The sequence below is a fragment of the Melozone crissalis genome, unplaced genomic scaffold (genome assembly GCF_028551555.1).
Source record: "Melozone crissalis strain CALT ecotype California unplaced genomic scaffold, PUWL_Pcris_2 ptg000187l_1, whole genome shotgun sequence".
Classification (NCBI taxonomy): Eukaryota; Metazoa; Chordata; class Aves; order Passeriformes; family Passerellidae; genus Melozone; species Melozone crissalis.
The window spans coordinates 506,863-519,078 of record NW_026535952.1 but is presented as its reverse complement, the minus strand read 5'-3'; the positions used below and the strand labels follow the sequence as shown (position 1 = coordinate 519,078).

Genomic DNA, 12,216 nt, shown 5'->3' with positions numbered 1-12,216 from the left:
ACCCGGCTCTGGGAGGAGCTGGGCAGCAACACAAACCTTGTTTCCTGAGGAAACCAGGCTGGCAGCATCCCAGAGCCCTGGCACCGGGCAGCCACAGCCCGAAGAGCCAGAGCTGCCTTTGCTGTGAGCGTGCAGACAGGAATAGATCCCTAATTAGAAGATTTCCCCATGAGGGACAGTTCTTTTACTTTAATTGAGGCCATTGATGTCATCTGAAACTTCACTGAAACTGCAAGGATGATGTATGGACAGCGTGAAGCTGTGGGACACAACCCCACCCATCATTTATTTTAAAAATACCTGTGCTGTCTGTGTGTCCCCTTCTGCCCAGGCAGGGGTGTCAGCCCCAACAAAACACTCCCATCACTGACCCCCAAAGGGTAGGGGCCAAAATAATAAATGAAAATATCAAGTTCTCAGCCAATCAGGAAAATGCCCATCCCTGGAAGTGTTCCAATCCAGGCTAGACCAGGCTTAGAGCAACCTGGGATAATGGAAGGTGTCTCTGCCCATGGCAGGTGGTGGGGCTGGATGAGGCTAAAAGTCCCTCCCAACCAGAGCATCCTGGAAGCCCACGAACCCCATAAAAGGTTTAAATTTGAGCCTCCTGCATTCTTCCCAATAATCCCCCAGCAGCTGTCCCCCCACAGCCCAGAGTCAAACCTGACTGCAGGGTCCATGTGGGGGACAGTGATAACCTTGACAGGGAGAACACGGCAGAGCCAGCTCAGAGAGGGAAATTCCTGCAATGCCTCACTGAGAGGCTCCAGAGCTCATTGACAGGTGAGCCTAATGCAACTTCAATGAAAGCTTAGCAGAGGTAAAGCAGCAGCTGCATGGATGGAATCCAGGGACAGGGAACCACTAAGTCAGAAAAGACTTCCAAAATCATGGAGTCCAACTGTAAATGCAACAACCTGAGTGCTCTGGCTGGGGGCAATGCCAGCACAAACACAGCCTGGGGACAATGAGCTGGGAGCAGCCCTGGGAGAAGGAGCTGGGGATTGGTGGGAGAAGCTGCACAGGCCCTGGCCATGAGCACTGGGACCTGCAATCCCTGTGCCCTGGGCTGATCCCACAGCGTGGGCAGCAGGAAGGGGATTGGGATTAAATCCCTGTGCCCTGGGCTGATCCCACAGGGTGGGCAGCAGGAAAGGGATTGGGATTGTGCCCCTGTGCCCCACTCAGGCTGGACAGCCCTTTCCAGGAGGAATTTTCCCAGTGTCCAAGCTGAACTCCCCTGGCTCAATTAAGGCCGCTCCCTCTGCTCCTGTCCCTGTTCCCTGGCAGCAGAGCCCGACCCCCCCGGCTGTGCCCTCCTGGCAGGGCCTTGTGCAGAGCCACAAGGGCCCCTGAGCCCCCTTTGCTCCAGCCTCAGCCCCCTCTCAGCCTCTCCTGGTGCTCCAGATCCTTTTCCAGGCCTGTTCTGTGCTGAAAGCAGAGCAGAGGTGTGGGAGCAGGAGCAGCCCTGCAGGGCTCAGAGGGGTTTGGGGAGTGCCTGTAGGAGCACCAAGGCACTGATTCTGCAGCCTCCTGGAAAATCCCACTGAATCCTCCCACCCTGGCAGTGTCCCTGTGCCAAGGCTCTGAGCACACGTTCCCAGCAGGGTTTGTACCAGGGGCTCCCAATGACTCCAGTGAGAGCAGGGGCAAGATTTGCTCAGAGACATAATACTGCCAGCTCAGCCCAGCCCTAAGGACACGAGAATTATTCCTAATTTAATGCCAGGGAACAGCACACTTGGGCTGAGCTGGGCTGCCCGAGGCTGCCCCAGTCCCTGGGAGAGGCTGAGCCACCCAGGCCAGGGAGCTGCCTCCAGGGAAACACCTCAAGAGGTGGAGGACATGCAACTGGAAGCCTTTCAATTGTTTTCATTACTCAGTCAAGTGGGATTGAGGCAGAGGGAACAGCCCTGCCAGCTGGGAACAGCCACCCAAAACCAGCAGCTGCTGGCACCAGGGCCTGTGCCGTGTCCCTGGGGACTGCCACTGCTCCAGAGGGACACTGGGATGGCTGGGCTTGCAAGAGCAGCTGGGGCTGCCCCTGGATCCCTGGACACTGGGGCTGGAGCAGCCTGGGGCAGTGGGAGGTGTCCCTGCCATGGCAGGGGTGGCACTGGGTGGATTTAAGGTCTCTTCCAGCCCAAAGCAGTCTGGGGTTCTGTCACCTGGGACTGCAGAGCTACCCCTGAGTGGCAGCACATCCCTGCACCCACGTGCTTCTTTCTGCTTCCAACACTCTGCCTTTCCTGTTTAGCTGCCAGTCCTCCCTACAAGACAGAATTCCTCACCTCCAACGAGCACCCACCACAACTGAGGCAACACTGCAAACAAAGAGCTTTCCCTTTTCCTGCAGACTCTTGTTTCCATCGCTGCTTGTGTAAACAAAGAACAACAACTTCCTTTCTCTTCAATCTTTTATCAGCTAAAATCTCTAAGGCTAACACAACAAAAAGCTGCTCCTTTTTTAGCAGTGAGCACACACGGACTGAAACTGCTTTAGTTGGCTGCCGCAAGAATGCAGTAAACATAAAATCATGGAATGGTTTGGGTTGGGAGGGACATTAGAGCTCATTTAATTCCATCCCCTGCCATGGGCAGGGACACCTTCCACTATCCCAGGTTGCTCCAAGCCTCATCCAACCTGGCCTTGGACATTTTTAGGGATAGGACACCCACAGCTGCTCTGACAACAATGAAGTGACTACAAACCCCCAGCAGGGAGGAGAAGCCCCAGCCAGCACTGGTGACAGTGCTGAGACATCCCCTGGATCATCTCAAGGTGACACGTGGCTTCCTCTGTGCTGAGGAAGAGGCACCAAGCCCAAGTGCAGCCTCACTGTGAGAGCAGGCCCAGCACTGGGCTGGACAAGGCCCTGGTGATACCTTGGGTTTTAGGTTTCTCTGTTCTGTTTTGGTGTGCAGATTTTACCTTTATATTAAGTGTTACTAGGATCTTTTCACAGGGTGGGGAAGACAAAACCATCCTATTCCAGCTGGAGACTCAAGGACAATCTCTTCTAACTTCAGGCCCAAAGCACAAACAACATAAAAAGATGAGGGTGGGCAAGCGAGCAAGGAGGATGAAACTTCATCATTTGAAGCTATTAGTTGGACAGTTAGCTCCTGTATGCAAATGGACTAAAACTTATAAAAATGTGACATCTCATGACCAAGCTCTTTTGCTTCCATCTTGGAGCCGCTTGGGCAGAGCCAGGACTGTGGCTGCGGTCCTGCCAGGGTGTGGCCTTTGAAGTCTCTTCAATAAATACCCTCTTTGCTGCCCATAACTCCATGTAACCCCTGTTCCAGCTGCTCAAGGCCCCACCGGGCACAGCTTAGCCCTGCACCAACCTCGTCGCTCTCCTCCACGTCCACGTTGCCGTTGGCGTCGTCGTCCATCTGTTTGTGGATGTTGCGCACGGCCTCGAAGCTCAGCTGCTCGTCCTCATCGTGGCACAGGGCCTTGTCGATGCGGCAGAACTCTGTGGGGCAACAGCAGCACATCAGGCAGCAGAACCGGCCCCTGAGGCAGCACCGACCCCTCAGGCGGCAGCACCGACCCCTCAGGCGGCAGCACCGACCCCCTGAGGCAGCAGCAATCCCCTGGTGGGTCCCTGCAGCTGGCCGGGCATGGAGCCTGGCTCCAGCAGAGCAGGGCAGGGGTTCCTCTCACCCCAGCCCTCCACACTCCACCAGGGCAGCTCTCCCAGCACGGGCTGCCCCCTGCCCACAGCCCCAGCAGGGCAGGGCAGGTGTTCCTCTCACCCCAACCCTCCACTCTCCCAGCAGGGGCTGGCTCCTGCCCACAGCCCCAGCTCCACGTCTCCCTTGGAGGCTGCTGGTGTTGGCACCAAGAGCAGTCAGGGCGTTTGGGGAGGAAGAGCTGCGTGTTTATAAAACATGGCAATTAAAACCCTTCCCTCTTCCTGATTATCGAACGGGCTCTTCTGGCTGCTTTTCACATAATTTTCTACTTTCTAAGACTAACACTTGATGTTTTGCTGTGTGCCCGAGTCCACGCAAGCACCAAACAGGGCTGATCCAGCCCTTCCATGGCACTGCCAGGTGGTGACAGAGACCCAGGGATGGGCAATCCTCAGGGACCTGGGCAGGCTGGAGAGCTGGGACCATGCCAAGGCCATGGAGTTCAGCAGGGCCAAGTGCAAGGTGCGGCAGGGGCTGGGAGAGCTGGGGGTGCTCACCTGGAGAGGAGATACCTGAGAGCCCCTGCCAGGGCTAAAGGGGCTCCAGGAGAGCTGGAGAGGGACTGGGGACAAGGGAATGGCTTCCCACTGACAAGAGGGCCCGGACAATGATGCAGCCTCCTGCAGAGGCAGGGCTGGTGCCCTGCTGCTCCCAAACCTCGGGGAGTTCACTCCCTGCTAACTCAGGTCTGCCCATGTGGCCAGGGGTGCCAGCAGTGCTGTGAGCTGGGGACCAAACCAGTGAGTGAACTGGGGCCCTTCCCCAGGGCTCTCTGCTGCCCCAGGCCGCTCCTGAAGGGACACCCAGAACCACATGGACCTCGGAAGAACACTGCACACCCTGGGGCTGATTTGGGGAGATCTGGGGCTCCTCTCCTCCCCTGCCAGAGCTCTCTGGTGGCTCAGAGCTTTGGCTGGGCCTTTCTGTGCTGGCTGCTCCCGTTATCTCCGAGGCAGCGAGCAAGGACACGAGATGGTCTCTGTGTTTATGCTGCCCTTGGACACGACTCCAGAAGGAAAAATGAAGCCAGGCTAAACGATATCTCCCAAAATATGACATGGTTATCTTGTTCCGAGCCTGTGCTTGTTGTTGCAGGGGAGAATGTGGCAACGCCGTAGCAAAGTTTGGATTATAGGAAGGGAAGGTCATGTTATTGTAAAAGTGGGTTTATTCAGATTAACCCCCTCCTGACCACGGGACTCCTGAGCCTTGGCTCACATCTGTCCAAGGGTTAAACCAGGGAGAGACCTGAAGGGATGAAGGATTGGGGGAGTCGAGGATTGACAGATCGTGCCACCCCAAGGACAGCCCCCGGGTATTTGCAGCACAAATGCCAGGAATGAAGATTGACTGAGAGCAGCAGCAAGAGCAACAAAACAAGGCTTTCAAGAGCTGCCAGGTGCCGATAATCAACTGCACCATCAACAGCAATCAAACCAAACCCGAGAGGAATCTGGTGCTTTCATCAAGACCAAAAGGAGCCTGAATATGGGGCACAAGTGATTTAATCAGCAGACAACCCTGAAGTGACAACAGAACGGTCCCAACCTTTCAGCAGCCACTCTGGGCTCTTCATTCCCCTCCCTGTTATCTCCCTTCCTCTCCCTGTTATCTCCACGGGCACGAATACCCAAATGAAGGAACAAAGACCAGCACCAGCCACTTTGCCTGTGACTGATGAAAGATTAAGCCTGAAGATCATAGCATAGAACCGTCCTCTGTGTGGGAAGGGACCTTTAAAGCTCATCCACACCTTCCACTGCCCCAGGCTGCTCCAAGCAGGCCTGGAATACAGCAATCAGGCTATTCCAACACACCTTCAGCGAACAAAAGTCTCAAAATGAGTGCGAAATTGGCTTTGTTTAAGTAAATCTCCCTCTCCAGAACGTCCAGCCCTGACTTTTGGTCCAGCAGCTTGCCCAAGAGACACCCGCTGATCGTGCCTGGTCCTCAGCGGGGCAGTGACTCCTGAGGAGCAGCACCATCACCTCCACTCCCACCCCGCCCTCTGAGTCACGGGGAGCCTTCTGTCTCCATCCCGCTGTTCGGTGGCTCCAGGCTGCTCCTTATCTCCCACCGTCGACTCACAGGCTGCATCTGCCCCGCCGGGCAGAACAAAGAGTCCCTTGTCCCTCCCAAGGGGTGTCCTTGATGGGCCATTCACCGGGCCACACCAACACGGGCCGGCCTCACAGCCCTCCTGCTGCTCCTTCCATCCCTCCTTGCCCCTTCCCTCCCTCCTGCTGCTCCTTCCATCCCTCCTTGCCCCTTCCATCCCCTCCTGCTGCTCCTTCCATCCCTCCTTGCCCCTTCCATCCCTCCTTGCCCCTTCCATCCCCTCCTGCTGCTCCTTCCATCCCCTCCTGCTGCTCCTTCCATCCCCTCCTGCTGCTCCTTCCATCCCTCCTTGCCCCTTCCCTCCCTCCTGCTGCTCCTTCCATCCCTTCTTGCCCCTTCCATCCCCTCCTGCTGCTCCTTCCATCCCCTCCTGCTGCTCCTTCCATCCCCTCCTGCTGCTCCTTCCATCCCCTCCTGCCATCCCTTCCATCCCTCACCCCTCGGGGCTCGCTGTCCCCACCAAAGGCTCTCTGCAGTCCCCACCAAAGGTCGTGCTGCCACTCCAAAGGTGCCCCCACCCAGATCATCAAAGGACCCTGAGGCCAAAGTGCTAAAGCAGAGCTGGAATTTCACCAAGCCATCGAGCTTGGAAAAAGCTTGGACACCATCGAGTCCAGGTGTTCCCCAGCACGGGGACCAAGGCCAAGGCCACCACTGACCGTGTCCCCAGGTGCCACCACACCTGTGAAATCCATCCAGGGATGTGGCTGCACCTGTGCCACGGCTGGACAACATCTTCCATTAAGGAATTCTTCCCAATACCCACCCTGAAGCTCCCCGGTGCAATTTGAAGCCACTTTCACCTCCCATGGAAGGCAGTTGGGGTGCTTTTGTAACAGATGACAAAGATGTGCCTTAAGGTGGTTCTGGCTGGCACAAGTCACCCAGACTTGTTTTGTTACTCTTGTTTTGGGGGGCTCCAGCCATTAGCCACCCAAAACTCAACAGGACATGGACATGGCCCTGGACCAGCAGCTCTGCCTGGGGAGGGGTGGAGGGGACGATCTCCAGAGCTCCCCTGCAACATCACTTCATTCCAGACCTTCCCTTTCTCATGGGAGAGTCTCTCTAACAAGGATTTTGTTTGTTTAATTTCCCTTGATTTCCTTCTTTGAGGTCCCATTATCTCCAATAATGCCCCAAGCCCCTGCAGCTCCAAGCTCTGCAGCAGCAGCAGCCCTGGGGACAGCACTGAACAGCAGCTTAATTATTACAATTGTCATTTACATAACTGGCTTTTATAAACACCGGGAGGGCAGCCAAGGAAAAAAGCCCTATATTTGGGGAAAAAGAACTGTTTACATATTTCACCCGTGTAAACAAGGGCTCAGTTGAACTTCCGTGCTCAGGGTTCCTCCCCTGGAACTCTGGGTTTCAACTAAAAAATGCCAAGGACAACTTCAGGAATTTTAACGAAGGCACTAAGCTGTGAGGGATGCATCCAGAGATTTCCATTCCCTGTGGGGGGTAAGGAATAGCAAGGGGAACCCTGGAAACCCTGACATCTTGCAAGGCTCAGAGCAGCAGCACACAGAGCAAGGCTCAAAGGGCACAGCAATAATCCTGGGTTTGCAGCTCTGGTTCCCAAACATCAGAGCCTGATGGAGCTACGAGAGCATCCAGCCATTCCCACTGTCAGGAAAGTCCTCAGAGGGGTTCTATACTTCAAGCTGACACTGACAGCTTGTTTACTACAGAGACAACTGTCAGACCACACTCGGCCACACGTGAAATTCACATACAAATACTTTCTGTCAAAAAAAGAAAAAAGGATTTACCAAACAGAATCGGGATTTTAGTACATGCTCGTTCTCCTGCTCCTTCTGACCTACTTTCCCTGGCAGACTCCTTTCCTGGGAGGGGCAGAGCCAGGGCACCGAGTCCTGCTCTGGGCAAGCAGCGACCCAGAGGGCAGGGCTGGATCAGGGATTCTTGGCAACGAGGAATTGTTCCCTGGCACAGGGTGCCCAGAGCGGCTGGGGCTGCCCCTGCATCCCTGGCAGTGCCCAAGGCCAGGGTGGACACTGGGGACAGTGGGAGGTGTCCCTGCCATGGCAGGGGTGGCACTGCGTGGCTGTGAGGTCCCTTCCAACCCAAACCAGCCTGTTCCATGACCAGCAGGGACCTCATCCATGTTCCCACCTCCCTCCTAGTGTGGAAACTCCTAGAGTGACTCTCCCAGCAGTTTTGGGATGTAGGACCTGGCAGCTGAGGGGAGTTTGCTCAGCGCAGACCAAGGAGAGCATTCAATTATCTGCTCAACAGGGTCTGGAACAGCTCAGCAGGGACTCACTGCACTCAGCCAGCTTTCCATGGAATCACACACTGGCTGGGGTTGGGAGGGACCCTAAAGCCCATCCAGTGCCACCCCCAGCCAGCCCCAGGTTGCTCCAACCTTCAGTGACTGTTGAAGTTTCAGCAGGAGTTCAAGGAGACTTTTTTTCCCTCTAAGGGAGCTCCTTGCACAATGCAAAAAACCAAATCCTTGTACCCAAGTCAGATTAAACAGTCTAGAAAAAATGTAAATCCAAGCAGAGGTTGGGCTGTTTGATCTCCCAGAGACTTTCAAAGAAGTACCAACGCCCTGGGGTGTCTCTGCTGGAAAGGCCAACCCTGAATGCTCACAAACCATTTACTAACAGTGCCCAGGGAACCAGGCTGTACCCAGCTCCTGGGGCCAAAGCTGTCTGTGCTGGGAGTGCCCCTGTCTGAGGATCAGCATGACAAAGCCACACCGGTCACACACATGCAGGAGGAAGCCCTGTGAGATGTGGAGCCCTTGTGCACCACCACAGCTGAACAGAGCCACAGGAAGGAATTAAGCAGCAAAGGGAGGTTATTGTACAGTCATGAACTTACACTCAATTAAAACCTTAAAATTCCTTCCCCAAATGGGCTCCTCTCCTTGGCACACGCTCAGCATTTATTTACTACCATCAATTCTCTCACCACCGAGTGCAATCAGCCTTTTTCATCCTCTCCATGCACCAATTTACTGATTTAATGTCAGCCCATTGCTTCCAGACATCCTCCCCCTTCCCGCTGCAGCAGCACAGCCCTTTCATTCCTGGCTTCCACCCAGTCCCCCCACCAGAACTCTGTCACCCTACTTTTCATTAAGTGCTTCGCTCTTTCCACCCCATTAAAACAACACACACCCCCAAATCACACACGACCCCCAACAAACAAAGCTGTTCTCTGTCGGAGTGGGAACACATGGCCCCATGCCATCCCAATCCCCATGCCATCCCCAGCCTGTCCTGGCAGTGCCCACCCCTCCTGCCCATGCTGTCCCAGCACACCATCCCCTCTATCTGGGAACACCCCCCCGTGTCCAGCAGAGTTTTTGGGAATGACTCCACCCTCTCTGTGGCTCCCAAACCTCCCCAGAGCAGATCTGGGCACCCTGGCCTGGGTGCTCTGGCCTCCCAGTGCCAGCTTCACCCATTTCCTTCCGCAGGGATCTCGGTGTGCTTTCCTCAGCCCAGCCTGGGGGACATTTCTCCTGGGCTGAACAAATAAGATAACAGAGGTGGTTCTGGTACCACCCTGTCAGGCACAGCGGCTCTGCCCACGGGCAGCTCCAAATACCACGTCAGGGCCTTCTCTGAGGAGCAGCAGAAGCCAAAATATCCCGTGGGCAGGGAAGTTGAAAGGAGCTGAAATAACTGGAGATTGGGTTACTTCATAACCATAAACCACGTAATCTGAGCGCTGACACATTCCTGCCCCACTGTGTGGAACAAAACTGAATCATTTGAACTGCAGCCACAGCCAGGGCCATCCAAAACTGACGGGAGAGGGACTTTTCACATGGGCAGACTCTAACAGGACATGGCAAAATGGTTTTAAACTAAGAGGGGAGACTTAGATTGGAGCCTGGGGGAGGTCTTCCCCTGTGAGAGTGGTGAGGCCTTGGCCCAGCGGACGGCCCAGCTGTGGCTGCCCCTGGACCCCTGCAAGTGCCCAAGGATGGGCTTTGGAGCAACCTGGGAGAGTGGAAGGTGTCCTGCCCATGGCAGGGGGTGGCAGCAGATGGGCTTTGTGGTTCCTTCCAGCTCAAACCACTGTAGGATTCTGTGATTCCATGTGTTGGGAATGCTCTGCAGAGCCCTGGCAGTGCTGGGCACCAGAGGAATCCACGGGACTGCACAATCGCAGGGACCCAGGATCAACATTCCCACTCTGCAGAGAGACAGGATTATCCCACGGCCCTCACCAGCTCTCCAGTGACTTTCACAGAATCCCCAAACGGTTTGGGTTGGGAAGAACCTCAACAATCATTGAGTCTCACCCACTGCCATGGGCGGGGACACCTTCCACTGTCCCAGGCTGCTCCCAGCCCCATCCAGGGTGGCCTTGGACACTTGCAGGGATCCAGGGGCAGCCAGAGCTGCTGTTCAGGGTACTCTGACAGGCTCCCAGTGAGGAGTGGGAAGGAATCCAAGTCCCCCTGAGCCCCGTGCCAGCCGTGAGTCACCGCTCCAGGCAGCCCCAGCCCACGGCACCCAGCACCGGCTGCTGCACGCTGGGATCCAAAGCCATAATCATGGAGTGAAAGAGAAATCTGAAAGTCAGGAAACCACATAATGGATGAGTGAGTCATCCCTGCCTGAAAAACTGAAGATGCCAAAGAAAGCTTAGAAATCAAAGAAAAACCCACACCACCATTGCTGCTGTTCCACCCCGCCACCCCTGAGCCAGGAGATCCATCCCTGCAGCACTGCCTGCCCAAGGCCAGCATTCCAAGGACAGCCCTGGGCCAAGAACACCTGGAGCAGGAAGAGCTCAAGAAACAGAAACAAAAACTGTGGTAGCTCTGACAAGGTAACAGAAGTACAGAATTGCTCTCTTGCTGTCAGGATTTACTGAGAAACCACGGAATGGCAGAAAGGCTCATGCTGGGAGGGACCTCACAGCCCACGCAGTGCCACCCCTGCCATGGCAGGGACACCTCCCACTGTCCCCAGTGCCCAGCCTGGCCTTGGGCACTGCCAGGGATGCAGGGGCAGCCCCAGCTGCTCTGGGCACCCTGTGCCAGGGCCTGCCCACCCTGCCAGGGAACAATTCCTCACTGCCAAGATCCCACCCAGCCCTGCCCTCTGGCACTGGCAGCCATTCCCTGGGTGCTGTCCCTGCAGGCCTTGTCCCCAGCCCCTCTGCAGCTCTGCTGGAGCCCCTGCAGGCCCTGCCAGGGGCTCTGAGCTCTCCCTGCAGCTTCTCCTCTCCAGGTGAGCACCCCCAGCTCTCCCAGCCTGGCTCCAGCTCTTGGAGCCCCTCCGTGGCCTCCTCTGGAGTTGTTCCCACAGCTCCATGTCCTTCCCAAGCAGGAGGCCCGGGATGGAGAGCTCAGAGCTGACCCCAAATCCAGGCTCACAGCCCAGTTCTGTCTCACCATCACAGCCTCACAGGATGGCTGAGGGAGCCCAGGGCCCCAGGAGCAATGTGGACCTTCAGGGGAGCTCTTGCCTGCATTTCCTGGCCTCTTCCTCCTCCTCCCCAGCAGCCCAGGCCCCAAGGACTGCCCTGCTCCCTTCCCAGACACGCTCTGCATAGTCAATCCCAGGGCAGCAGCGCCATTCCCACACTGCCGTACAAGGACAGCTTCTCCCAATTCCAGCCTTATTTATCCCTCCTGTGTCTCCCCAAGAACTGATGATTCTCATGTTCACAGGAGCCCTGCAGAGCAGGACACAGGGTGACAACAGCCCCTGCCTTGGCCATGGCACACGCTGCACAATCTGCTTTTCCTCCAGCCAGAAGGAACGAGCTGCTCCCAAGCCACCCACACTGCTGCAGCCAGCTCGTGCCTTTCCCAGCAAAGCCCTTCCCTTCCATTGAAGAACAGGATTCCAGGAGGGCAAGGTGCTGCCTGTCCCCAGATTGCTGCAGCTCATCCCACAGGAAATCCCTAACCTCAATTATCCAACCTCAACAACAGCCTGCAGCCATCACCTTGACTTCTTTGGGAATGAAAACCCTTCCCAGTGATCCCGTTATCCTCTACTTCTCCAAACTCCAGCAAAGCCGCTCTCCTGCATAATTCCCTTCCCACAAGGATCAGGACAGCAGCAAAGGGGGGCCCAAGGCAGATGTGGATCCTGGCACACACGGAGCAGGAGAAAGCCAAAGGCACGGGAAGAAGGCAGAGGAAAGGAGGAGGAGGAGGAGGAAGGAAGGAGCTTGTGAATAACACAAGTCCACAAGAAAGCCAAGTTCTGTTATTCTTGGTGCTCACAGACCTGCTCAGTTCCAGGCACAAATGGCCACAGTGGGAATCCCAAAAGAAGAACAAGATCCTGGATGTGCCAGGCACAGCCTGTGCAGTGCCTCAGCAATGGAATGCCACCAGATCCCACATGGGACAAGCTCAGCGACATGGCAGGACAA

General features: G+C 55.9%; 1 protein-coding gene across 8 annotated transcripts in view; it reads right to left on the bottom strand.

Annotated features, from left to right (window-relative positions):
* STIM1 (stromal interaction molecule 1) overlaps window positions 1–12,216 on the bottom strand; it is a 73,168-nt gene that overhangs the window by 44,408 nt on the left and 16,544 nt on the right. For all 8 annotated transcript variants that reach the window (XM_054293756.1, XM_054293758.1, XM_054293760.1 and 5 more), the window contains exon 2: window positions 3,355–3,485. In XM_054293756.1, the coding sequence (XP_054149731.1) occupies window positions 3,355–3,485 (131 nt within the window). The remainder of the gene's footprint in view (window positions 1–3,354; window positions 3,486–12,216) is intronic.